The sequence below is a fragment of the Ascidiella aspersa genome, chromosome 6 (genome assembly GCF_963924565.1).
Source record: "Ascidiella aspersa chromosome 6, kaAscAspe10.2, whole genome shotgun sequence".
Classification (NCBI taxonomy): Eukaryota; Metazoa; Chordata; class Ascidiacea; order Phlebobranchia; family Ascidiidae; genus Ascidiella; species Ascidiella aspersa.
In genome coordinates this window covers 24,893,239-24,921,111 of record NC_139452.1, presented here as the reverse complement: position 1 = coordinate 24,921,111, position 27,873 = coordinate 24,893,239, and the positions used below count along the sequence as shown (strand labels likewise).

General features: G+C 37.3%; 1 protein-coding gene across 1 annotated transcript; it reads left to right on the top strand.

The window, feature by feature from the left end:
- On the top strand, window positions 1-26,636 carry LOC146140957 (homeodomain-interacting protein kinase 2-like). Its single transcript, XM_083392754.1, is given in 21 exon segments — window positions 1-107; window positions 1,199-1,529; window positions 2,310-2,536; window positions 3,124-3,282; window positions 4,034-4,225; window positions 5,773-5,954; window positions 7,412-7,535; window positions 8,022-8,228; window positions 8,705-8,886; window positions 9,644-9,830; window positions 10,347-10,444; window positions 10,866-11,013; window positions 11,877-11,968; window positions 12,356-12,462; window positions 13,061-13,163; window positions 17,381-17,512; window positions 18,648-18,820; window positions 19,184-19,452; window positions 20,739-20,939; window positions 21,491-21,731; window positions 22,373-26,636. Coding segments are annotated over 20 exon segments (3,417 nt in total). The 5' UTR covers window positions 1-107; window positions 1,199-1,207; the 3' UTR covers window positions 22,444-26,636.
- The last annotated feature ends 1,237 nt before the right edge of the window (window positions 26,637-27,873 follow it).

Sequence of the window (27,873 nt, the reverse complement as noted above, 5' to 3'; positions counted from 1 at the left end):
CACGACAAAGGCTGGCGCTTTGAAGACACTTTCCGCGACGAAAAAAACGTAAAGCGTGATTTTTTAGACGGGCATCGGGCCTAAATGAAACGAAAATAGGACGGCGAGTAAGTACTGTTGCTGTGTTTTGTGTATTTTCTCGTAGTTTTATTAAATTTGCTGATACCTAGCCGCAGTGTGTATAGCTGGATTCTGAGTATACCAGCCAATTTGTAAACAGTTCTCGAGCTTTCGCGAACCATGATTTGTGTTTAATTTACAACCGATGAGATACAGGATACAAAAAAGTGAAACCATTTTTTAGTTTTCAATTAGGTGTTTTAATTTTTAATTAACAAAATGTTTTATTTTGTCTTTGTGCCATATCAAACACATAATCTGTGATAACTCCCTTTGTTACCATGTTTAGAATTTTTTGTAACTTGGTTATGTTTTGTCCCAAAATTCAATTAATATTTATGCAATTCATGTGTATACTTTGTAAAATAAAAGTAAACTTTTTTATATTTTGTCAAACGATTTGTCCTAATGTTTACCTTTGTTTGTGAACTCAGTTTTGTCTTGCACAAACTTTGGCGATGGTCTAAAATCCTACGACGTGTTCAATTAGTTATTAAATCAATGCATATTAACTGAGTGCAGGTTGATCAAGTATTATTATTTAATAATATTGCTTATCCCATCCAAACACTAACTTGCATCATAACCAAAATAATGTGCCTAATGCGTTGTGATAAGATTTTAGACCAGAGTCTCTGCAAATGATAAACAACTACCCAAGAGACGAATATGCTAGATCAATGATTTTGAAATTATCCACTAGTCCGCCAAAATGTTTTTCTTTATTTTTGTAGTTATTATCCATGTTTTGTGCCAACTTTTGGTCTGTGAAAAGTTTTCTGTGTTTTTATCGGTCTACACGTTTCAATAGGTTAAGAACTATTGCACTAGATGGCTAGACTATATAAGATGTCAATTAGCAAGAAAAACCTCGATATTGGGGTTAAATTAATAGCTGGAGATTAGATTTTGGCCTGAAAGATTTTTACACCAGGCACTGAATAGATCATTAATTGTTGTAAACTTCAAATTGCATCAAAGGCCATAAAATATTTTCTTTAGGCTGCTTTTGTGCACAGGCCATGTATTTGAGATCCTTGGGTAAGCCTAAAAATTGAAATTTTTTATTTCATTTCAGTTATGTGGAATGTCCTCGAATTCTGTTGAACAAACAAAAGAACACTTTGCTCCGCGCTGTTTCAGCAAAAAGAAAGATGCTTTACACAAAGTGTCCAGTCCTGGTCTAGATAAGAGCCACAGTAAAAATTACAAAGTTTCCACAAGAAAAGGCTGTCCGAGCAAACGTGGATTAAAAAGGAAACTTACAGCGGATTTATCCGGGCAGCTGCAACCCATCAATGGTAGACACTTGCCTGGCAAGAAGCTACCATCTAAGGATTTAAAAACAGACAAGAAGATGCATATTGAAGACCACAACATGTTCCATATGCAGCAGGCGGCCGCATCAGGTATGTTTGGGAAAATTAGCAAATAAATTTTATAAAAAGGTATTGAAGAATGCAGAAAATGGAATTCAACTTACAAAATCATTGTTTGTTTCCAGACTGGCAGAATCTTGTCAGCCTTTGGTGACAAGCAATTTCGGCCTAAATTCTTCAGTTTTTTGGTCGTGCCAAATAAAAACCTTGCCGTGTTTAAGCAATAAACAAGCTTAATAACAAGTAAAATAGTAAAACAGTTTGGTTTTAAATAAAAAAAATTGCACCAATTTCTTTGTTTTCTTGCTGGATCTTGGGCCGACGTAGTCGCCAACATTCTGTCATACTGTTTTGCATTGCATGCCATTTTTTATTAGGTCGCGTGCCACATTTGGCATGCGCGCCTCATGTTGGCCCCCCTGATGTACAATATGGTATGGATCTGTGATTTAGCTTGAAAATAAATGTCTATGCCAAAAAGGTTGATTAAATCAACATCATCATCTTAGTCAAGACGGTTTGATACACACTTATATCATCATCAGTTAATGTTACTGAAATCTATTCAAACCATCTTGATTAAGGTGTGGTTGATTTACACGACCTAATGGAATTTGACATTTATTTTTAAGTTGCAATTTTAGGTCTTTGGGTTAAAATAAAAGATGTTGAATTAGTTTCATAAAATTGTGCAGTAATCCTGTTGGTTACACATTAAACATTATTTGAGTAGCACTGTTCCAAAAAAATGAGAGTCTTTATTTTATAAAATACAAAAAAAATTAAACATCACATTTTTACCCCCTCCAGGTTTAATGACACATGCGCACCTACACGCGAACCCCCATGCACACCTGTCCGGCCACACGAGGCACCATCAGGTGTTCAACCAGATTCAGCCGCACACTGGTACGCCTCGTAAGAACAACAACCACTACAGGCAGCACCAGCAGCATACAACCACCAAGAACCACAACTCTGGTCAACAAAGTTCCTCCAGCAACAACGAAGGGGATTATAAGCTTGTTCACCACGAGGTAATAAATGTATTTTCAGATATAGTGTATTAAATCTAGCTAATAAAGCTGCATTTGTAATTATCTTACTGGCATGTCAAAAACAGAAATGCTTCAAGTGTGATAGTAAAAATACCGGGGCGCAAGGCAATAAATCAATTCAATTGGTTTAAGAAATGTAGGTATTTTGATTTGCTAGGAAATAAGTAACACTAACAGCAAGTAATGTGAAACAACCATGATTGTTAAAAAGTTTTTGAAACTTCCACTGCTTTAAGGATATATATGATACAAATTTATCCATTACGACCAGGTTTTAAAAAGTTTGGTAGACCCATTCTGCACCTATAAACTAGTAGGTAATTTGGGATTTTTACCTTTTAGGCAGAATATTTTTGCGCTGTTTTTCATATCCTTTTTTAAATAGCCAAAATGAATGTGTTTTACTCTTACATAACAATATAGAAATGAACATAAGTGCTTAATAAAATATTTCTTTCTTTTTTTTGTTTGTTTTGCAATAAATTAAACTGTTTCTCTTTTAGATATGTATAAAACGAATGTACAATGTTTATATATATGTATTTACCATGAAAAAACAAAACCAGGTTCTGCGTTCGCTGACCAACGAATACGAGGTCTTGGAATTTCTTGGCCGCGGTACGTTTGGTCAGGTGGTCAAGTGCTGGCGACACGGTAGTAACGAGCTGGTGGCCATTAAAATCCTGAAAAACCACCCCTCCTATGCGAGGCAAGGACAAATCGAGGTAATGAGCAAATTTATTCATACTATAAAACTAAAAAAAAAACTTATACATTTGCAAGAAATTTGCCAAAATAAAAAAAATCTAAAAATTTGCTAACATTTGATTTCCAAAAAAATTATGATGTTTGGGATACTGCATGTTTACATAATTCAGTTTTGTGAAGGTTCTTAAAAATGTTAAATAATATTTAGATACAGATTTGAATCTTTATTATATTTTTAGTTTTGGTTTGGTTTACCCTGCGGCAAAATTTCATTTGACATATTCGTATTAACTTTTTTTTGTAGAGCTTGTCATGAAACTATTTTAACGAGTTTCGTTTCGGATAAGATCCCTGTAAATGGTATTTATTTAAATGTCTGCTTTTTCTGTTTTGGTTGTATCTTAGGCCGTAAAATGTCCTGTTTGCATAATAAATTTTGAGCATGTATTTTCCTTTCTGTGAAGACGAAAAACAATTACATATAAACTTAAAATAAGTTGCATTAGTCAAAAAGGTCAAGTGTCTCGATGATGGCGTTTTGATACAACCTTGTATCATCTTCAGTCAATGTAACTTTTGGCTTTACAATTCATTATCAAGCTACATACAGATCCATGCATAGTGTACCCAATTACATATATATCTTGTAAAAATGTAAAATTAATCATAAAAGTATGTTTTGGTTTATCAAGTCGGTTTATCTGATTCGTTTATTGTCAGATGTTGAATTATGTGATGCTCTGTTGATTAGTAATCTGTTATCTTTAGGTTGGAATCCTCAACCGTCTTTCAACTGAAAACGCTGATGAGTACAACTTTGTGCGAGCTTTCGAGTGCTTCCAGCACAAAAACCACACCTGTCTCGTGTTTGAGATGCTCGAGCAGAACTTGTACGACTTTTTGAAGCAAAACAAGTTTTGTCCACTTAAGCTGAAGTACATTCGGCCGATTATGCAACAGGTGCGTGGTTTTGGTTGAGTTTTGTTGCTTTGATTTAGTGTTAGACACAAATACACGTTTTGATTGTATTGTTGCCTAGCAAAGATTGTAAATTAATATATAACTGTAATTGGTATTAAAACTTGTAGACTTTATCATTTTAAAGGAGGTTGAAAAGTTGTCTTGTTTGTCAAGTTTGATTTAATTGGATCCAACTTATTCTGTATGCTGTGCTAATATTTTTTTAAATAACCTTCAGCCAATATCGAATAATTGTTAATGATATGTTGTAATCCGGCTTTTAAGCATGTTTATTGATACCTTAGTTCACCGTAAACTGTTTGCAGTTGCAACCTATTATACATGGACAATATTTTCATAATTTGTATAGTATTTTAACTTTTTTTTTATGATAAACTGCTTAGTATAACACATTGTCATTGAAAAGCCTTGCAACAGCCATTGTACTTAAAAAAGGTTTATATTGTTTTAAATTTGTTAAAGTGATTCAGTTAATCGTGTATTCATGTTGTGTAGGACATTTAGGGCCTATCATTTACTGATAAAAACAAAAACAATTCTGTGACTCAAATGGTCAACAGTAGTTGTATAGAATGACAGCCATGTACTCACTTTGTTTGTTTTGTTTTTATGATGTATTTTTCTCTAAACACCGGCCCCCACAAAAACACTTTTCATTACAGACATGTCAGTGTTCATGTAATGTCACTTTTCTACATCACAGTTTTGCAATCATAGAGCCCTTTCAAAAAAACAAACAATAGGCTATGTAATGGTGTCAGCATCTCCGCTGTCATTATGTGTCACACACACACACACATCAGCCATCATGTCTGTTTAAAAACGTCATCCCAGTGTGGCGCCCTATTAGCCAAACAACAGCACTGTGCTAATACACCCTTTTGGTCCAGCCACTGGGTAGCTGCTCAATTGAAGTGGCCCAAAAGGGAAAAATATAGGCGCCATGCCACTCTGGTGAACACAATATGCCTCTTGGGCATGTGCTCAATTGGCCTGCTAGTGTTTTCTCTCTTCTGTCCCCTTTTTCCCTTCTGTTTGTTTCACTGACTGGCACACTGCAGGCTAGCCAGCTGCCGTTTTTTTTTCATATATAAGATTTCAACAGAGATTTTGGCCTGATCTTACTGACTGTTTTTCAAAGTAGCCAGCTGCCCTGCCTGTAAAACCTGGTTTTAGAATAGGTTTAGAAAGAAAGCTAGTTTCCTATGGTCATTATAAATTATTAAATTGCTTCTTAGTGTTTCACTGTGCTCTTGCATATGACTTGTTTTGAAACCAATTACTTTGTTTTTGTCATAAAAGTAATAATTTTTAACACAAGTTTATACCATGGATATGTGGATTGTTCTGGTCTAAAATTTTACTTTTTGAAATATAAAATAAAACTCTTTTAATCTATAAAGACACAAACAAAGTCCTAAACATATTAAAACCTAAAAGTTAAAACCAACATCTAAACTCGAAGGTTACTTGCTACTACAAAAATCATTCAGTTTTCCTTATGTTATTTTTCACTGTTTTTCTAGGTGCTGACAGCATTGTTGAAGTTGAAGCAACTTGGTTTGATTCACGCCGACCTCAAACCAGAGAATATCATGTTGGTGGACCCTGGTCGGCAACCTTATCGTGTCAAGGTCATTGACTTTGGTTCAGCAAGTCATGTGTCCAAGACAGTCCCATCAACATATCTCCAATCCCGCTATTACAGGTTAGTATAAAAATGTTTAAAATTTACCTGCCGCTTCCTTTCAAATCAACCTCACAACTAGTTGCCTTGTTACAGGATCAAACAGTTTTTTTTTAGCTTTTTGTGTATAATTCCACTATAATTTTTGTGTATAATTCCACTATAATAAACAGATGCCAGATAAACGCTTTTTTGACTATTAGTATCATTTTATTACAGTTGTCTTGCTCCTTTTTTATGTCAAACCCTAGGTTTTAACGTTTTAGAAATGTACAGCAATAAGTTTTATGAATGTTTCTTTTCATAAGAACGAAACAGTAAGAGCGTTTATATTAAGCAGGCTGTGCTAGATGCTATTAAAAGCATTGCTCTAAAATTCGCAATTGTATGTAAATGACACTGAAACTGTGCCATTAGTAAGATGCTAATAATATACGCCTATATTATCATCTATAATAAAGACCATGCATTGATCCTATACATTTACTTCCTAAACATGACACTGTTCAAATCATGGCCTAATATAACAAAAACATTTTTTGGTACTTTCCAAATGCTTATGGTAAAACAAGCAAGTTTTCAGTGGGTCTTCAAAAATTTGATTTGTAAATTATTGTGTTATTATCTTTGTTGAAAATATGCTAAGTGTTAAGACACTGTGAATTTTTTACTTTTTTTTCTTTTTTTCTGAACCTCTATGTACGATACTAACTTTCAAATGGTTTCCTTAATGTTAAAGCAACACCTTTACACACCAATAAATAAACAAGAGAATTTGTAAAACAAGGTCTTGTCTGTGTGACCCCTATTGAGTTCTTATAATTCCTGTAACCCTTATTGAGTTCTTGTAATCTGGCTTAGACTAAAATGATAGCACATTTGCGGTACTTTTAAAAACCTGTTAGGGCTAAACATCCCTTAGTTTTTCTACTTTTAAAAAAAGGTCCACTAAATGGTATTTCATTAAAACCCAATAGATTTTAATTCCGTTTTGTTCATAGTTTTAATGCAGAAAGAGTTACAGTTTAGTAGTTGGAAATGTCATATAGAAATATGTTTTCACTCAATTCATGGTGCACTAACTGTTTTGCCGATACCCAATTTTAAAAAAATTTGTAGACCAAAACCCGATACCGATATTTTTTTTTTTTTATATATCTTGGAAATGTTTAAAACTTGAATTAATTGAAAATAAAATTCAAAACACGTTTTAGTTTATATACTTTGATTTGTATATTAACTTCGTGTGATTCTAAAATCTTAATTTTTATGAATAAAAAATAGTTAAGTTGTTTATTGTACAACAAACATTCTATCATGTTTTTATACAGGTTAAAGTACCGGCCTACATTGACTGATACAGTTATATCGGTAGAAGCCAAATATCGGCTGCAGTTATCAGTAAACTGATATATCGGTCTATCTTTAGTTATTACTATGTTTTTGTATAAATTACCGTGTTTTTCTGTATTTTGCAGGGCCCCAGAAATTATTCTGGGTCTGCCATTTTGCGAGAAGATCGACATGTGGTCTTTGGGCTGTGTTGTGGCGGAGCTCTTTCTAGGGTGGCCTCTTTACCCAGGCGCATCAGAATACGACCAGGTATATAAAGTGCTATATTATTGGACTTCATACATTAAACAATAAGTAAAACCTTAATGCCCCATAAAACAAGCTAAGCAATATCTCATACCCTCTAGCTATTTAAATCTTCAGCGACACACTTTTAACACTAATAACTTGGAAATGTGACCTTGGTATGTTTTCATTAATCTACTTTGCTGATTTGATCATAATATCGACAGCAGTTGTCAAATAATGATCATGATAATTTTTGTCCAAAATATTGGGTATGTGTATCAGTATAAAATATCAAGTATCTGACAACCCTATCCCAGACTGTGTGCTGCATGACTAAAACCATTCAAAAAGTAGAAATAGACCTCATGTCATGAAACATGTTGGCGAGTGGCGACTATCCTGCTAATAGTCTTCTGTGGATAGCAAGCCCATTTGATTGTGCCAACATCCAGCCTAACTATTTTTAACAATTTCTGGGAGATAACAATGCAACCTATGTTCACACAGATTCGCTACATCTCCCAAACTCAAGGTCTCCCTTCAATACAGCAGCTTAACGACGGCACCAAGACTAACAAGTTCTTTTTGCGGCATAACGATAACTCCTATCCGATGTGGCGGTTAAAAACCACATCGGAACACGAACAAGAATCTGGAGTGAAATCCAAAGAGGCCAGAAAGTACATTTTCAACTGTCTGGACGACATGACACAGGTTTACAGCAGTGTTGTTTTACCAAACCTAAATTAATTACCCTTTAGTTGGAAAGATATGTGTTTCTTAAATGTCTAAATCAAGACGGTTTTTTTATTATTTACAAAATTCATTTTTTATTTTGAATAATAGTTTTGACGCATTTTTTATGTATTCCCTCTTTGTTAATAAATCGTTGTCCTTAAAGTTTTCTATGCCTATATAATATATAAGGTTCCACAGAATATTTGTTACCTCTCTTGGTTTTCAAATCCATAAAGGGTCTGAGATAAAACTTAAAATCTTTAATGCTTATTAACTTTACCACTATTTTGATATAGTTAGATTTTATATGTTATTTCGGTAACATGTCAATGGTTTATTATTTAAAACTGTTGTACCGTTTTATCCAAAAAAAAAAAATTCATTTCAGCAAAAAAAAAATTCATTTCATTTTTTCGTGATTAGTTTAAAGAACTCGCCAATTTTTTTCCCAGATCAACATTCCGCAATACGACAATGTTGACATGATGGCAGAAAAGGCTGACCGGCGCGAATTTCTTGCTCTACTCAAGAAAATGCTGGTTTTAAACTCGGAATGTCGAGTAACGCCTGGCGAGGCACTCAACCATCCGTTCGTCACGATGACCCACCTGGTTGAATATGCCCACTCGACCTTGTAAGTTTTGACCTAAAATATTCTTCGCTCGCCTTTGCGGATATTAACCGGCTATTGTGGTGCTAATTGTTTACACTGGACTTATTTACGCAGTGTTGCTTATATTCTAAACTAAAGGGAACAGTTTGAAACTTCATTTAGAACTACTGCAACTATAAATACTAGGAAGCACTTCTGGATTATATCAAATCATAATTCAAGTTTTTAGAAGTGGCCAACTTTACATATTTTATCCAGTAATATTTAAATGTTGAATATTACACAGAAGGACTAGAGATTAATTTTTGGTAAAGGCACTTGTAATTTTAAATGCTTCAGCAATATTGCAACAGTTCTTAAATGGACGCACTTCTGAATTATTTTTTTAAAACAAATATGCTGTATGTACTTACTTTAAACAATTATGCTGTATGTACTTGCCACTGTCCTGTGGCATACAGTTTGGAAAAGTATGAGCTATTAGATGCTGGCAAGTGTATACACTATACAAGTATACAGCCTTGTACAGGATAAGATGATTACACTTGTTCAATGCTGTTTCCCTATCTATTTTAAAAATATAGTCCAAAATGAATATTTATAAGCCAACCATGATAAGTTAAAAATGGCAAATTTTTAGTTGTCCATTGATTAAATTAATGTAAAGTTTCAATAAAAAACTTCCCCTCACATACAAAGGTACTTCACAAAAAAAATACTGCTAGTCCTTTAAAACCTATTCAAAATCGGAATTTTTATTATTCTGTTTATTTTACAGAGTGAAATCGGCGGTGCAGAAAATGGAAGTATGCCGAAGAGGCCACCAACTCTTTGACCTGGTTGGTCACCAGAACCAAACTGTTGCCATGACGGCAGGACCAAGTGCCCCTTTCTTGACCGGTTTTAACCCGGTCGCTGCATCTGCAGGGGTCGGTGCTGGCTTACAGGTTCCGCTGGCCAATCAGGTTTGTTCATGTTTACTTTTATGTGTTTGGTTGATCACAGATTGTTTCAAAATCACAATATGCTGGTTCCGAATCAAGTTAATTTATATATATAATATTAAGGTGATGTATTTCTAAAAAAACTTTGAGATTTCCTGTTCTTACTTAGGATGTATAGTATAGTAAGTACCTGAAGTACAAACATTTTCTAACAACAGTGAATGGTTTTGTATGTTTTATCTTATTTTTATTTGTTTGTTAATTACGCTTTGGGTTATTTTCTTATGGTGCCTTTTATTATCCAAAAAAAATTTGCTTGTATTTAACATTTATTCCAAAAAATATTGAGCTTTAAAACAATCACAAAATATTAAACTCATTGAAAAACTTATTAAATTTTTTTTAGTAAAAATAAATAGCAATGCACTGGGAAAAAAAACACATGAATTTTCTTAGAGTTTTCAAAACATTTTTATGAGTCGACTGATACATTTACATTTTAAACTGCAAGTAATATCTCCCATAATTTACTTTCAGTCCTCGCGTGCAAGTGGTCATGCCTACCCCTGCGGCACAGCATTTCAACAACCCTTGTTCATCTGTCCCACTTACAACCTCCAGGCAAGCCCTGGAAAGTAAGTAGCCTTTGTCTAAAAAATTATTTGTGGTTTTTATATTCAGTGGTCTATGTAGCAATTGTATGCCGGTTGCCACAGATTCATTTTTTTCTTTAAAAGTCTGTAAATGCCTTTGAAATGATTTATGTCTTGAAAAACTGTTTCTTAAGTTCTTTGAATAGTTGTTGAATTTATTTTATGTTCAATTTAAGAAATGTGTTTTTCAAAGTGTCGTTAATTTTTTTTTAATTGTGTTGACCATGGCATTTATATTTATACTGTTTTGGTTTTTGGAAATTATATTAAAAAAGCATTGTCTTAAAAAAATCTACTAAACTTTTATTGGAAAGTCTTTCTTCTAATTTAAACACCTGAAAAGCTAGCCAAAATAGTTTGAATAACCTAAAAAGCAAAAGTTTAATGAAAGTAATTTTGTTAGAAACAACCCCCAAGTGGGCAACGGCGGTCCCTCGATGGCCCACAACCCCATGGCGAGTTCACTGGTCCAGTCGGTGTCCCAGGCAGCTCCAACCGTGGCTGCCGTGGCTGCTGCTCAACTCTCACTGCAGACACCACTCCTATCACAGGTTCGTAGATCAGACTTAAAGCTGGAATTGTAATGTGTTCTCTGGTCACTTTGTTGTAAATTGATAGAAAAAAACAATACGACTCCGGCTTTGTTTTTAATATGTATGTTGGGAGAGTCACAATATAACATCCCAAACCAAAGTATATTTACTGTGGTCTTATGTACTACATGCACTATACAGTAAATTGAAGTACTGGCGTGGTTTTACTAACTTTAATGCCTATAAATGAAAGTTAATTCAACTTTTCAATCCTATCATAGGTTCGTAGATTAGACCTAAAGCTCGAATTGTAATGTTTTCGCTGTTCACATTACTGTGAATTGACAGAAGAAATCAATACAACTCATGTTTTGTTTTTAATATGTGTGTTGGCAGAGTCACAATAATTCATCCTAAACCAAACTAAATTTACAGTGGCCGTAGTACTATCTACAGTGAATTAATTGAAGTACTGTCATGGTGTAAATAACTTAAAATGCCAAGAAACTAAACTTAATTCCAATTTTTTATTTCTATTACAGGTTCATAGATTACAACTTAACCTTGAATTGTAATGTTTTCGCTAAACACATTAGCGTTCATTGGCAGAACCTACCACAGACAACTCGTTTTAATTTTTTTATTATATATGATGGGAGAGTCGCAATAATCATCCTAAATTTACAATGGTCTTATTTTGGTTTACCTAGCTTAAAAGCCAAGAAACTAAATTTGTTTGTTCGTATTTCAGTACAGGTTGAAAACTGTTATTGCACAAGCTTAAGATTTGTACTGGTCTAAATGTTTTAGGAGCCATAGGCCAATTTAACAGAAATTTGTGTTTCGCTCTTACATAAGTAAAACAACTATTTTTCTTTTAGAATCCCCTCCACCCCCAACCTGTGCTTGTCCCTGCATGGCAACAGTTGCCAGGGCTTGCTGCCAATCTTCCCCAGCATCACGACTTATTAAGGCAAGTCCAAACTGTTTGGGAATGTACTGTTGTGTAAGGATGTCCAATGATATTGAATTGGGGCCGATATCCTATGCCAGCTTGTAGTATTGGTACTCGCCCAATACTAAGTTATGTAAGAAGTTCAGTCCAAAATCGCAGGCAAACGCAGCGAAATTTAATTGCTTCAAAAAAACGCACCCTAACTTCTTGACACTAAGGCAAATTCAGGCCTAATAACGTTGACTACCTTGAACGTTTCTATCTTACCTATATGGCATTTTAAGCATAGTTATGACGTCATTTGGTATCGGATCAAATCGCAAATAATGTCAGTTATCGGTCAGTACCCTACATTTGTGCATTGCACACTATTGTCCTTAACGCCACCACGTTTTTTGCTCACAGGTGTCGGCAAAGCCAGCACTCTGGTTTGATGGGTCTTGGCGACTCACAGTATCCGCATTACAGCGCAAGCCATTTTCCTGGTGCAAAGAGGTAAAACTTTTGGGTTTGTTTTGAAAAAGGCTTTCATTTATGGAAAAAAAAATAGGTACAACGTTTAACTGTGCAATCTTTAAACGTTGAAAAAAATATCACCAAAAAGATGAAAAATACTTAAGCATTAAAAGTTACCTTCAAGTATTAATGTAGTATTTTACTATTTCCTGAAAAAATGACAATTTATTATTATGATATTTTTTCTTAAATTAAAAAAAAACGTAATTATAAACCTAATCTAATTTGAGTAAACTAAATGACTTATTTCTATTCATATTTCTTTCTAAGTCAATTTGGAAAAACTGAAATGCTCCCATTCCAATCTAATTTTAAATACTAAAACAAATTAGTTGTCCAAGTTTGATTCAGACATGAAAAAAAACGTAATTCTCATCTAATTTGAGAAAACTTAAATGATACATTCTAATTCTAATCCAATTTGGAAAAACTGAAATGCTCCCATTCCAATCTAATTTTAAAATGCCAAAATAAATCTAGTTGTCCAAGTCTTCTAAATCAGACAAAGTCCTCAGCGACTGGAATATCTCCCCCAAAACCTTGTTAACCGCGTGTTTCTCCCCCGTCTACCCAGGTTATCTCCGCACCACCAAGCCCACCACCAGCCCATACTTATCCCGGACAGCCCGGTCAGCGTCATCACCATCAGCAGTGACAGTGAGGAAGAAGAACAGCCAATGATCACTGGGCCGTCGTTGTAAGTCTCCTCGCTTAGAGCCCTATGTTAAATATCAGTGCACTTTTGGAAATTGAGCCGAAATTTGGTCGAACGAAGCGGGTTGGGCTCATGTATAGTTTAGTGGTGGCCAACATGCAGCTCTTTAACCGGGTTTATCCCGCTCTTTGGTTCATTTTTTTTTAGATTGTAACTCAACTTCGAGTAAGCCTCCCATTTACTTCGTCACTGACTTTTGCAAGCCTGTCTTTGAAGAATATCATTTCTCATCCGCTAAGTACTGAAACACACATGCCAGTAATGTCCTGGAAATTTTGATTTTTATTTTAGTGCGTAACATTCAAAATAAACCTGGTTGAGCAGAAATACAGTATGTGCGCTAGACGGTAAGAAAGGGCGTTTTTATAGTCATTTCTTCTCATTTCTTCTCATGCGCAAGGTGTGACTTTTTACGGTTGTAAATGTCGCTGACTGGCTGGCCACCCCGAAAATATTAGCTGAATCTCGGTATGTCGGAAGAGCAATTTTCCCAGCTCACATTGAACAAAAAATAATCTTTGGCCAATGCTCTAAGTCGGTGTATAATTTAAGCTCGTTTGTGGCAAAATGAGTCAGCTGGGTTGAATCATTTCGTAAATTAGTCCGCGCATTAATGGCTTGTTTTTGTTAGTCGTAAAAAAAGCGTAGTTGTCACTTTGTTGGAGTTCGTTTATAAGTCCACTTCTACTGTGTAGGCCAGTGGTTCTCGACCTTTTTTCTTTCGTGGCCAATTTACGTTGCCGAAAATTCTGTGGCCCAATAAATTTTTATGAAAGAAAAAACTTTACCCGTTCGACGTGTTTGATGAATTGCTTAATCAGTGCTATCAATATCATTTGATGACCTGACACCAGTGGTATTTTTTTCCTTAACAAATTCTCTTAGTTTATGTTTTTACAAGTAAAATATCGGTCTCAAAATATAATACTTCGTTATGATTTTTTTATTATAAAGCAATCCGAAATAAATCGACGGCGTTTTTTGTTTTCAATTTTATCGACGTAAAGATTTTATTGATGGATTTATAATATTTCCTTAAAAAATAAAAATTGTGGCCTACCATAAACTGGTAGCAGTGTCTAAACAACGTCCATTAATATTCATTCGCATGATAACGTAAAAGAAAAATAGTGATACTACTTTTATAAAAGGTACTACTTTTTGCAGTTCAAATACCCCTGCCATAAACCATACACCCAGCCGTGTAAAAGCTCACTGTTGTGTAACTGGATTCACAATTTGCAGCGTAAATGGCAAATCACTGCCACGCCTTTCGCCAAACTCGAATACGATATAGTTTCCCCACTATCGATTCGCGTATCAGACTTTATTGATTCGCTTCCTTGGGAATGCTCGTCTTGGTTGCCTTATTAAAGAAGAGATTAGTTTCGTGTTAAGCCCGTTCGATCCCTGGACTGCAAACAAACTGCTAATAAAATCCCGCGGGCGTTTGTTGACGCTGTAGGGGGGACACTTAATAAGACGTAAAAAGCAACAATACTTAAAGCAGAAAATCTTTAATGCCATGCTATTAGGGGACCAAAATAACGCCTGAAACTGTAGGGACGATCGTTGGCTATGGATCTGGCATCGGCCGTTTTGGTGATTACATCTACAATAGCGACAAACACTTTCAAGGGCAAATGCATTTAAAAACTTAAGCTATTTGATTACATGTGATCATTGCAAACACATGACAAAGAATAGATTGGTCTTTTGTTTAACATTTTTAGAACACTTGCTTTGTCCGTAAAAAAACGCCATTTTCTGCCGCAGAGTTGTACTTAACGTGGTTTTGAGAAAATATTGGATAATTTCTAGACACCGTGCTCTAATAAATCACCTTGAAAAGCCCTTTTTACTTACCGGGCTTTTTTTAAGTAAAATTATTTTTGTTAATTTCAGTAATACCCTTTCTTTGAACGACATGTTGCTCATCATTTCAAAGTGCTATTTATAATCGAAGCTGGCGACCTAGTTTCCACCATACCAATCTCATTCTCGCCTTTTCGCCAGCAGCGAGCTTTCGTAATTCAATTAAACCAGATCTACAAATCATTACCGGGATCGATTTTTGCCATTGTTTTCGCTATTTATCCGCGCCGCAATGGCAGTTGATTCGCTTTGAAATCGATTTGAAACGTGCTGGCCAAACTGTCAGCCTTAGCGCCGTCCGTTGTCTTGTTTTCGCGCAAGAGCCAACTGTCTTCCAATGCCTAGTTCAACAAGGCTGTTTGACAAGATCTAGCGTTATAAAAGCCTAAACGAGCCTATGGCATGACATGGAATTAATGTGGATCACCAGAGCTGCTTCTATACAATGATGTTTTTTGAGCAATTTGTACCTCTTCCCCTAATAATTATTATCTGATTGATTTCTAGTATTTCCTTAAAAAATAATAAATTGTGACCTACAGTCAACTATAGCAGCAATGCTTTAACAATTTTCCATTAATATTCATTTAAATGCAAACATAAAATAAAAATAGTGATGTTATTTTGATAAATTTCCTACTTTGACCTGATGAATCACGGCTGTGCGAAAGCTTGTCAAGATTTCAATACATTTTGTATTTAAATAGTGCAACCTGATTGAAAGTATGTTCGACCAAGTTTCAGTTGTAGCGCAAACGGCCCTGTCTTTTAAAGCAAACGTACAATCCCCGAATGCTCTGCTGAGGCACAAACGCGCGCCCTTATTCGTTTTTAAACCGCTATCCAGTGTTGTAACGACCTAAGTTGACTAAAGTGCTTTTGAGTCTCTGTTTTAAAATTACTTGACTTTACTTGAGTCTTTGGGACGAATGACTTGAAGTGTTTTTATTATGCATTTTTTTATAAAGTTGGGTTATTTATCTTTTGTGCGCGTAAAAACAGTAGCTTACTGTATTTCGCGTTTTTGTTATTTTTCAGTGAGTCATTGCTTATCTTAATCGGGCGAGTTTACCAATTGTAATAGTTTAACGTTTAATTCTTATGAAAAGGACTTGACTTGCAATTGGCTTGTCCTAATTGTGACTTGACTTGTTATTTATTAAAAAAAATTGCCTTGCTATTGATGCAAGTTATTTTTGCAAATGACTTGACTGGGACTTCAGTTATTTCAAAATGATTTACAATACTGTCGCTATCTGTAGCAAGTGAAGTATGTAAGCGGCCGTTGCCGCGCGATTTTGAACTTGAAGCACAAAACCAATGCAAACACTGGTACAAGGTCAGTAAGATGACACATCAATTGTACTGTACATAGCACTCGTCGTTAAAGCTTTGTTGCCTTCTCCATCGCTGGTCGTACATGTCTGCAACTCTTTGTCCCTTCTGGAAAACTCTTTATGTGTTCAAAAGTCGGTTTGATCCAGTTCGACATAGCAATTTCGACGTTTACGGCATAATCGTAGCTTAAAACTTACTTGCCGTTACGTCGAGTCATTCAAAAGGCGTGTAATTTTGAATATGTCTTCACATTATGTTTTTTCAATTACTGTTAAAGTAAAGACCATTAAAGTGACCGACCTCCAAAAAAGCTCTTTGATATTTTTCTTTAACACGCACAAGGATAATTTTAAGTGTAAAGAATGCAAAATTACTGGCTTTAAGTTTTGTGAAAGTAGCCTGCCCGTCTCATGATTAGAGTTTTTCTGAAGGTTGGTAATCAAGAACTATGTACAAAAAAAAAGTTTTGTTCACTATCCAGTGTTAAAAACAAAGTTTAGATGACGAGTAAGTCTACATGCCTCTAGCGCCGTTAATTTTACTCAATAGCTGGTAAAATAGTACAAAAGCGTTGTTAAAAGTTGAGCCATTTTTTAAGCGCTATATAACAATTGTTTTATAGCGCTTTATGTTAAAGGAAATAAAACGAGGCACGAGTTGAAACTCGCCTTTCATCCCTATTAACGCAGTACAGTAGAGCCCAAAAATACGACGTTCACCAAACTAAAGGTTGGTTTACACTAGATGCGCTTGGCCTTTAGAGTCTGACGCAAAGCGCTAACGTCGTCCACTTTAAAGCGTTACCAGCGTTAACGGCAAATTTCTTTGCTTCTAACCGAAACCGTCAAAGTTGAAATATTTTAACTTTCCGCAGCCGAAAGCGTTTTTTAAAAAAACGTTTTATGTTAACGCCAGACGCGTCTAGTGTGAACCAACCTTTAGGTTGAAAAACGAAAAACAAACACTGCTGCTGTTGTTGTTGCCAGGCAACGCAATACCGTGGTTAGCTGCGCGACGGTGCGTGACAGCCCGATGGAGCGTGACCGCCACACTTACTCGCCGAGTCCCGGGACCAAAGCTTTCGCCACAGTGGCGCCGCTGGCGCACGAAACTGCCAGGTGAGATGCCCCCGCGGCGCCAAGACCCCCTTGGCTCCCGTTGGATGGGTTCATGGAACCAGAGTGTGACGTACGATCAATAAAAACGCTAAAAAATTAACGCCCTAACTAGGGATGTCCGATCATATCGCATCAGAGCCGATACCCGATGCCCGATTGGTAGTATCGCTACTCGTCCGATACTAGGGTGGAATCGGTGCCGATCCGATAAAAAATTAACATAGGAATGTAATCCTGGATTTACAACTAGAGGTACTCGACCTAATAACGCTAAAGAAAATTTTATTAACCTGGAAAAAGTGATATTCAAACGATTTCATTTAATCTTTTTTTGCGTATGAGCATATTAATGACGTCAATTGGTATCAGATCGGATCGAGGAACTTTTTGTCCGAAATATCGGTTATCGGTATAGGATTAAAATGTCAAATATCGGACATCCCTAGACCCTGAACTTTTTTTGCTGGGTGCTTTAATCGGTGACCGTGTTTTACTGATAAAATCTGTAGGGTGAAAGCAATGCAACGTAGATCGCGCTTAACATTTACTTGGCTTGTTATGTTTGGTGCTTTTTGCGTGTTTGAGATGCAAGGTAATAATAAAGTCGGTTTTTCCAGTTTTTGATTGCTTACGGAAAATGATAATTTACCTTCGACTGGATAAAAAGCAATTACTCCCTGTCCGAGAAGTCGTTTGTAATGGCTTAAGTCATTAAGTCACTGTTTTCAAATGACTTAACTTGACTCCAGTCTTTCGTACAGATGACTCGACTTGACTTTTTGGACAAATGATTTGACAAAATTACTTGACTTGACTTGACTTTAGTTTGTCGGACAAATGACGTTGGTTAAAATTGAGCTTTTCATTTAGAATTTTTTATTAGTCATTTCAAAATGGCTTGTTTACAATAATGCTTCACAAGGCTTGCCACAGAGGTTAAACGTCTAAGGTTTGACACCAATTAAAAAAATGGGCAAAAATTAAAGAAAAGTTAGCAAAGTTAAAAAAAAATAAGCACAAAACATTGCGCTTATTTATAGGAAATGTGCTTTCGTTGGTGTGTCCTGACGATCTCATAGACTCCCAATCTCATAATAATTTATCTCAAGTTCTTTATTTTTTCTCCTTTTTCCAGATACGCCGCTGACGAGAAGCCAAACTTCCACCACCACCAGCATCCGTACCTCCGAGCAATCGAGGAGGAGGAGAAGCTCTTTCAGATGGGAGGCCCTTCATCCTCCTCCGCTCTTCACAGGAGCGACTCCCAGCATCGGAGGCAACACGCGATCCGAAATAGTGACGCTAAAGGTAGGAGGACTTTGGATGCGTTGAGACCTTGTAATACTAGAAATAAGTTCTTGTGGTATATATTCGTTTATCCAACCTTTGGGCTAACTATTCAGAAAGCCTTCATCAGACGTTGTTAGAAAATATTCCACCATTTGCCCTTACACCTTTACCAGCTTCCCCGCTGTAAATGTCGCCCAGACTTCATTTAAACTTAAATTTGTTCTCCGGTTGAGACAGTGGTTGACAATATTTTTCGCACAGCACATCAAAAATAATTTATTGCGGCATTTTTACCATCATTTGACTTTAAATATGTCACAAAACGAACACACTGACTGTAAAATTTTGTAGTTTGCGAAACGTTTTTTTACACATTACCAGGAGGTCACCGACAGCATCAACAACAACAACCACACCTTCACAACAGCCAGCAACATCAACACCAGGTCGCCATTTCTTCGCATCTACAGCGCACCTTCGCACCCACCCTGGCCCACGGGGCAGCCCCCAAACAGGAACGACCCCGCACCCTTAACGTGCCCGCGGTTCCGACGGCGTCCTTGGCGCCTTCCGTTGCCTCTGTGGCTCCCGGGGGAATTCCCGGAACGTACGGCGCGGCCATCCAGCTTCAGCCGCTCAATCTCAGCCAGGTCAGTCCGCGTGACGTCATTACGGCTATTTTTGTGAAAAAAAATATTTTTAGGTTAAAACAATTTTAATCTAAATGACTTTTTTTTTAATTTGAACGAAAATATTTTTTTTAATTTATTGGAAGTTTTCTTAATTTGAACGAAAATAATTTTTTTATAATTTACACAAAATTTTCCTTCAATTTTAACGGAAAAAAAATTATATTGAAAATTTAAGTAAAATATTTTTTCGTACAACGTATTCGCTTGGATTCCCAGATTTTGATTAATCTATATTTGAAAAACAAATTGGATTAACAAGTTCAATCCCTTTACAAAACAGTAATTATTTTAATTTTTCAATCCTTTTTTTCTTATATTAATGACCTCCTGCGTCCCATTTAATGAATGACGAAGTGTGACGTCATACAATTCGAGATTAAAACCACATAGTTTTCTTGTGACACGGCTAGAAAAACTTAAGAACGGTATTTCACTAATTGCTCTAAAACAATCCTTAAATTTTAACATAAAGTCTGCGTCTAATTTAACATTTTAAACTACTTGACGAACATGTGCACAAAAAAAAAAAAAAAAAATATACAAGTACCAAAAACAAATCAAAACAACGGGAAAACAAATAATACGGTATCCTCTCGCTAACAAATCAAAAAAACAGAACTGCGACAAAAACAAAATTAAACAAAAAAATCGAAACCCTTCTAAATCGATAAGGTAACTAGTATTTACTCGCCAACAAAGAAAAAACACCAAATCCAAATATCCAACATAATTATTTAAAAAAACATTTAAAGGTACCAGCAAGTTAAAACATCATAAAATTCCTACATCGGACAAAGTTATAAAAGTTTCCAATATTCCGGGCAAAAGGTTTTCCGATATTCCGGGCATTGTTTGGTCGAAAATAACAATAAACGTTGTTAACATAAAAATTCGGCAAAACGAGGGTCGAGTCCAGAGGCATAATAATAAATTTAAAAAAGTCAAGCCAATCATCTTAACCCGACGAACAAAGAAAAAAAGTCCCCCCCACACCCCCAATAAAAACACCCAAAAAACGGGTACGTTCTCGCTTTGCAGAACGCCAACTGGTCTGTGAGCAGAAAGTTCTTACATCGGCCCTCCAAAGTTATCATAAAATAAATTTCGCAAAGATGACTAGTACCAGTATTCAAAAAAGAAAAAAAACAGAAACGTGACGAGGGAATAAAAATATTAACGCGACATAAAAAGAAAAAATCCCAAGAAAAAAAAACACCTAAAATGGCTGAGTTCTCGCTTCGCAGAACGCCAACGGGTCTGTGAGCAGCTGCGGCGACTTCGCCCCTCGCTTCTGCATCGGACTCGCGTCCGCGTCCACCTGCGCCCCAAGCGCCGCCCCCTACTTGTCACCCACCTTCACCCAGCCCCAGACGGCCCCCTACCTGACCGCTCACTCTAGCCCCAGCGTGAAAGCCCCGACCGCTGCGCCCCACCTTCTCGGGACGGTGAGTTGGCGCGCTCGCTTTTTAAGAAAGTCCCCACTTTTGGCTCGCCGTTGCTGGTGTTTTAGTTTTGGGGGGATCCTGAAAAGTCAGAATTAAAATCTTTATGAATACTTAAAAATGAAAAAAAAATTGGATTAAAAAACGCATTCTTGAAGAAAAGCTCTTTATTAGACTCTTCAATTTTCTTGGCGGATAACAGCAAGTTTCTTGGTCTTCTTGTTTTATTACGTCACTCTATGACGCCATCTCTAAAAAAATATGCGGACCGTGTTTCACGCAAACTGAAAAAATTAAGGGTAAAAAAAGTAAAAACGCCTGGCTTAAATTTATCGGCCAGCCAGATTATTTCTTCAAAAGACCAATATGACGTCACTAAAATCCCAATAAACGACCCTCTAGTCATGATTTAAGAAAAAAGTGATCGCAAAAGACGCGAAATATTGCATACGAAAGTATTAGACTTAGAGCAATCTTGCTCAGAACCAATCTCAATAAAAAAAACATATTTACAAGGAAGATTTGACTTTTAACCGTTTTTTTAATCGGCTCAGGTCCGACCCCAAATCGCCGCCACGAGTCTACTGGCGCACCCGGGAAACCCCCACCACCCCCAGCTGTCGATCAACCCCCACACGCTGATCCACTCACCAGCGATGACCCACACCCACATTCAGCCCCACCTAGCCCCAGGACCCCCAGGTCACCCCTCAAGTAGTGCAGCGGCTGCTGCAGCCCAGGTGATTTTTCACCAGTACGCGCGTCAAGCCTACTCATCCACCACTTCACCTACCGGTAAGCCTCGTTCGATATATGCTTTTATATTTTTTGTTGTTAATGAAAATTGTGCTGAAAATTTTTTTTTTGTTAAGAATTTTTTGGATTGAAGAATTTTGTTAAATTTGGGCTAAAAACCTTCTTTTTTTTAGAAACTTTATTGTTGATGAAAATTGGAGTAAAACTTTATTTGAGAAGAATTGTGTTGTTCATTAAAAAGGGCTAAAAAAAAAAATTTTGTACAGAATTTTTTCATTAAAGAATTTGATGGTTGATAAAAATTGGGCTAAAATTTTTTTAGTAAAGGATTTTTTTAAGAATATATATTTGTTTAAAAATTGTAAAATGACATTTTATTTACAGTTTATTTCGTTGATTTTCTATTAAAGGATTTTTGTTTTATGAAAAAAAACAATTTTTTTCGTAAATAATTTTTTATAGTAAAGAGTTTGTTGAACAATTTTTAGGTTAATTTTTTGGTTTGATATACTTTCCCAATCCTGCTTTTCATTTGCATAAAGAAGTTTTTCATTGTGGAAAAAATAAGTATTTAGCATTGAATTAATTATTATTTTAAGATTTGATGTGAACAAAGTTTTCGATTTTTTATAGCGTGTACATAAAAAGGCGAAATTTTATATCCCTACTTTGTGTTACAGGTGGCTACGCAGCAGCCTACTCTCTAAGCCCGGCCAAACCGCATGGTTTCCAGTACTTCTACCAACCCTAGCCGGCGTTACGCACTGTATGCCACAATAAAAATGTCCTGTTTCTTTCGGTATCTTGTTGTGTCAGTCGATTTCACGCGCGGTTCGAAGCCTCGCGATCCGAAGGTTGTAAGATCGATTCCTGCCCTGGAACATTTCAGGATTAAACTGTAGTCTCCCGATTTTAATCTCGTATTGTATTTTAAACGGTTCGGTTTTAAAACGCCGGTTGCATATACTTGTATTGTCCCTGTTGAATTTCCGTTTTGTTTTTTACTTTTAGCTTTTAGCCCCCTCCGAGCATTTTAGCCCCTTCACAAAGGTGTTCCGCGTGTTACGGCCGAAACAGTCGGGTCGTTTTCGTTTTTAGAAGTCGAGTTTCCGCAGTTGCAAATGCGATTTGCTTGTCCGTCGTTTTTAGACCGCTCATTTAGTTTTTGTGGCTTGTATTTTTCCCCACCGAGTAGTTTTGCCTGTAGAATGGTGTAGCTGCCTTTATATATAGATTTAAATACGTGTATGTACAGCTAGCCGGTATCGTTGTACTAAACTGTCCCTGTATAGTGTTTTTACCATTATTAATGCCGCTTTTTTCGGCTTTGCTTGCCTTTTCTGTACCAAGGCACCCGTTGTGTGTTTATCTCTCTGTGCCCTTCCACCAAAACTATACTTGCTCCCCCACCGTGCAGTGACGTCATCGATTGTTGTGTATTTTTGCGACCCCGGCAAAATCATGACGTCATCACGCTGTATATTACATGACAAAAACGGGGCTTGGTCCTTAGGTGTTGCTTTATTGCTTTCTTTGAGCTCGGTCCATCCTACGGCATTTTTTACGCCAAACTTTTGGCCAGCCGTTTTTTTTTTCAGCGCGGCCCATTCGGAAAAGCCGGCCGGCTCCGTATTTTTCATCCTTGGCCGCTTTTTGTGCGCTGTCGATTTGGAATCCCTTTCTTTCGCTTGTACAAAGCGCCCTGCTCGAATTCTTGGCCGTTGCCGACTTAAGCCCGGTCTGCCTACACCATACAGCCGTAAACACGATAATAATTACGGACCCGCGATTTGAAAATAATGTACAAAAAATCGCGTGGCTTCTCGCAAAACGAGACACGCCCGAACAAAGGGGTGTATCCATTCGTACTTTGGCACAAACTGGGGGGCACAACCCCACATACCCCCGCCACCTGCGCGCCGTTGCACTACATATTTGATAGCACCTCCCCCTCGCCCCATTTTCGCCCCTCATTTTTCGTTGTTTTTGTTTTCCTCTTTCGCTTTTTTGCCGCCGAACAGCCCGCCATGCGTTTTCTATGCGTCGCAAAATGTAACCCAGATCACTGTAAAAAGAGTAACCTTCGCTGTCGTCGTTGTTCTTGTTGTTTCAGTTATAGCCGTTTTTTGTTGTTGTCGTTCGCCTAAGATTCTCCTTGCTCTGTATGCTTCAGTCGAATTCGTTAAAAAACAAAACTTACGCTTTGCTTGTAGTTCGCGACTGAACTTACGACTTTGCTCGCCTTACATGGCCTTGTCCAAAAAGGTTGCTCAGTTAAATGGGCCGCTCGATCGGAATTCGCAATATCCGTTCGTCGTGGATAACTAGTCCGGCGGTAATACGGTCGTTCACGCAAAACAAAAAGGCGATTTGCAATTTCGCGCTTGGATAAAGTTGTTTTCACCACCAGAAAGGTTGAAAAGTCGGTTGTACGAACCGCCCCTTAACCATTTACCTAAATACGCGTAAAATTGCGGCTCTTTTCTTGTCAAACCTTTTGCTTTAAGACACGAAGTCGGCAGGATTCTTGCAATTAGGGTTTCATGTTTCCGAAAACTAGAAATTTTATAAAAATCTTTTCAGCGATTTGTTCTCCATACAACAAAAAGCGCCGCTTTTTAGTGTTCATCCGCCGCACAACCTTCCGCGTTCCCGTAGCAATCCGCGTCCAAAAAGTCCTCGTAAAGTTTCGCGCCTCTATTGTTCTTTCGCCGCCGCGGCGCTTTTGTCCTGTATACGTAGATATGGTACATTATAAGTATATGAGAATATAACTATAACCGACGAATAACGCATCCCCACCCTGTATAATGCTGCTAGTCCGACCATTTTAATCGTGTCGTTGTAACGTAGTGCTCTATATATACTCGCACTTGTTTCCACTTGAAAAAAGTGTTTCCCCTCGATTCGCAGGCTTTTTTTTCTCAGCGCGGAAAAGCCTGTTCTGAAAACGAGTATTTTCTGCCCCCTTTTTTCTGCAAAATTACGGTTTGTTGTCGTATTCTTTTTACACGCTTGGTGTGTTTTTTTCCGAACGGAATTCAGCATTTTTGACGGATTCGGTTTTGCGAAACGACTTCTTTCCTCAAACTGGACGTTGTAGAATCGGCACGACGAAATAAATGCGTGGCATGTGCTTAACTAGCACCGCAAATAAGACGCCCCAAAAACAAAACAAAAAACAGAAGTATGAAAACCAGCTAAAAAGAGAAAAAAAACATTAAAAAAACTGGCGACTTAGCGAAACGTGGCCATAATTTCAGGCGAACCAGTTAGGGTTTATCAGTATTGCTTTCTTTAGATTCAGGGTTGGTGAAGTATGCTTGTAAGCGTGTTTAGACAGTCGATTTTGCAAAGTTGGTTTGCTGATGGTGTGCGTTCGAGAGTTGTTCTTGTTGTTGTTGTTTTAATAGGAGGTACTGGCAAAATAGAGTTTTCCGAGACTCGCGAAATACGTCGCTTCTTGTTTCGAAACCATGCCTTTTGTTGTGTTGTGCCATGAATTTCAACCTTGATGTTCATAAGAAAGAGCCCGGAGTTGAAACGCATTTGAGGCGAGTTTCCAATGGTACCGACCTGAAAACTAAATATATTGGTTTTGGTCCCGGATTTTTCTCTTAAATTTTCTTTATACGCTCGTGTTCGTGATTTTGCCGCGCAAAAGTTCAAGCAAAACTTTACTAACCTTTAAACGACTGTACAAACACGTCACTGGTTCGTTGAAATTTTTTGTCTCTTTCTCTTGCGCGCCATTTTTCCATGCCACCCCCCTCACCCCCCTCACCTTTTACCCCCTGTTTCTAATTGTGACGTCACACGACGAATTGTTGTACAGTCTCGCGTATACAGGTGCTGTAATTATACCCCGTCTCTCTGTGCGTTTGTATTGATTGCCAAGTCTCCATACCCACTACTACTACTCTATTATTCTTTCCTCGTTTTTTTGCTGTGATATCTTGCTGTGTGTGACGATGTTTTGCTACGTCAGAATTGCGCGCCTCTTCCGTATTAGACGGCAAAGTTCGCTCGGGAACCAAACCCGCCGCGAAACCGTACAAACAAGCGAGAAATTAGCATCAAAAAACGCCGAATGCGCTTCATAATAATGACCTGCTGCTTACTTTCAACTCACCATAAATCGATTCTGACCTCTTTGTTGAACTCATCCTCGTCAACTCGCATCCCTTGTGATCTTAAAAGTGGGATATGTCCGATATTATCGGATCAAAGCCGATACCAGTCAATCGTGTGCATTTCGGTAAGCCATGGTTTGCGGTCAAACGTTTTTAACCTTAATATGTGAATTTTTCAGAAAGTAGTAAAAGTATGTTAAGACAACTCTTCTTCTTACACTCTTTTTGTTAAACTGGAACGTTAACACTGGTTCAATTAGCCATGGTATGCTCGTGATTTTGGTTTACATCCAAGGTCGTGCCATTTATATCAAACTTTGGATATCGGAATAAAGTACGGCATATTTGGCTTGGTACGCGACTCGTGGTTTTTTAATTGGACTTGCGGACGCATCTATGCTTACCTGCTTTTGCGCGTTTGACTTTCTCAAAATCTACAAAAAGTAACCTGCTTTCTAAGGGAATTTAAAGCCGAAAAAATCTCTACGAATTGTGACGGCCGAAATATGATCACTGCCCATGTTTTTATTTCAACCCGGTCGAAAATCGAATAATAAGCCTTGGCGGAAACTCGGACCGCTTCACCCCCTTCACTGTTCCCCCGAATTCACCAATTGTTGCGTGAAGGCAATCGACCGCTCTATTTAATTTGGATGTTTCTTCCATCGTTGAAAGACAACCGAAACCCTTTTCACCCACGATACGCTACTTTCCCTAAAAAAATAGTGCGCCATAATTTAAAAAAATAAAGTCGCCCCGTGGGTAAATCTTAACCCCCTATGAAAATTGCAACCAAATCCCCAGCAAACCACGCAGCAGCACGTGCAATATACTTACTACACCCGCGATAAATACGCGCTGATTTGGCTTTTCCACGTTGAAAACAGCTTGCAATGTTTGCAGCAATGGCGAAACCGAATTTTACTCCCTGAAAAGTTTGAAAGAAAATTCAGCACCTCTTGCTTCCCCGCCTAGATTTCGGCTTCATGCGGTTTTCCCGATTTTGCCTTTCTCTTCTTGTTTTTGTTGTGGTTTTCCTGTTATTAACCTTCCTTGTTCGTTCGTTGGCGTAGCTCGGTTTTTGTAGCTTTCCTTGTTGATTTTTCTTTTCGGTTCGTTTTTTTTCGTTCATCTCTCTCTCTCTTTGCTTACTTTTTCCCACGCGATCGTCCCTCACTTATTACATTTTCACCCGTTTTTTTTCCTGTTTGTGGTTCGCGCGCGATCGTCGTCGTCCGCTTCGGGAGTCCCCCCCCCCAAAAAAAAAAATAAATACCCCTGTTTGCAAACCCCTTTCCCCCCTTTGCTAACGCGATATATCCTAACGCGCAAATTTGTGAACTCCAAACCGTTTTCACTTGCTGATTTTTGCCCCCTTTCAATACGTAGGAATAGAGGAAACCCTGACCCATCCCCTTCCCATTTAACCCCCGCCCGCCCCTTGCACCCATACCCAGCCGTGCGGCTCTATCCATTGTACAAGTACTCCTTGTGTTACGTAGCTATCGTGTTAATGGAAATAAACGGCTGACGTGATTACACTTGCAATCTTGCAAAGCTTCGTGCCGACCCTTAGTTTAGATTTAGAGAACTTTATTTTAGGCCAACTTAGACCCCTCAAATTTTCACAGATGTTGGATATAGTTTTTGTTCAACTCAATCCATTTGTTTTTCTACCTTCTTATTTTTAAAGAAAGAAAAAAAGGTTAGTAAAAAAAGGATTGTACCTGTGTCTTTCTATTAGCTGAAAAGATGTTTATGTAGGTACATCGTCCAGTTCTACAATTATCCAAGGTTGTTATAGCCTCTTTAAAAGGACTGCCTCACCAGCCAATATCTGGCCAAGCAAAAGTTATGTCAAAGCGATGGTTATCACTAGGGCGATTATTTTTTGAGCTAAAAAATAAGAAATTTTGACAAACTTTTTACTTTTTTAGATGTTTTACTGACGTCCAGTCGAACCCAAATCAGTTATTTTTTCGAGTTTTTGCAAAACTCATAAAAATGTTTAGTTGATATTTTTGTCATTAGTAAAAGACAAACAACTA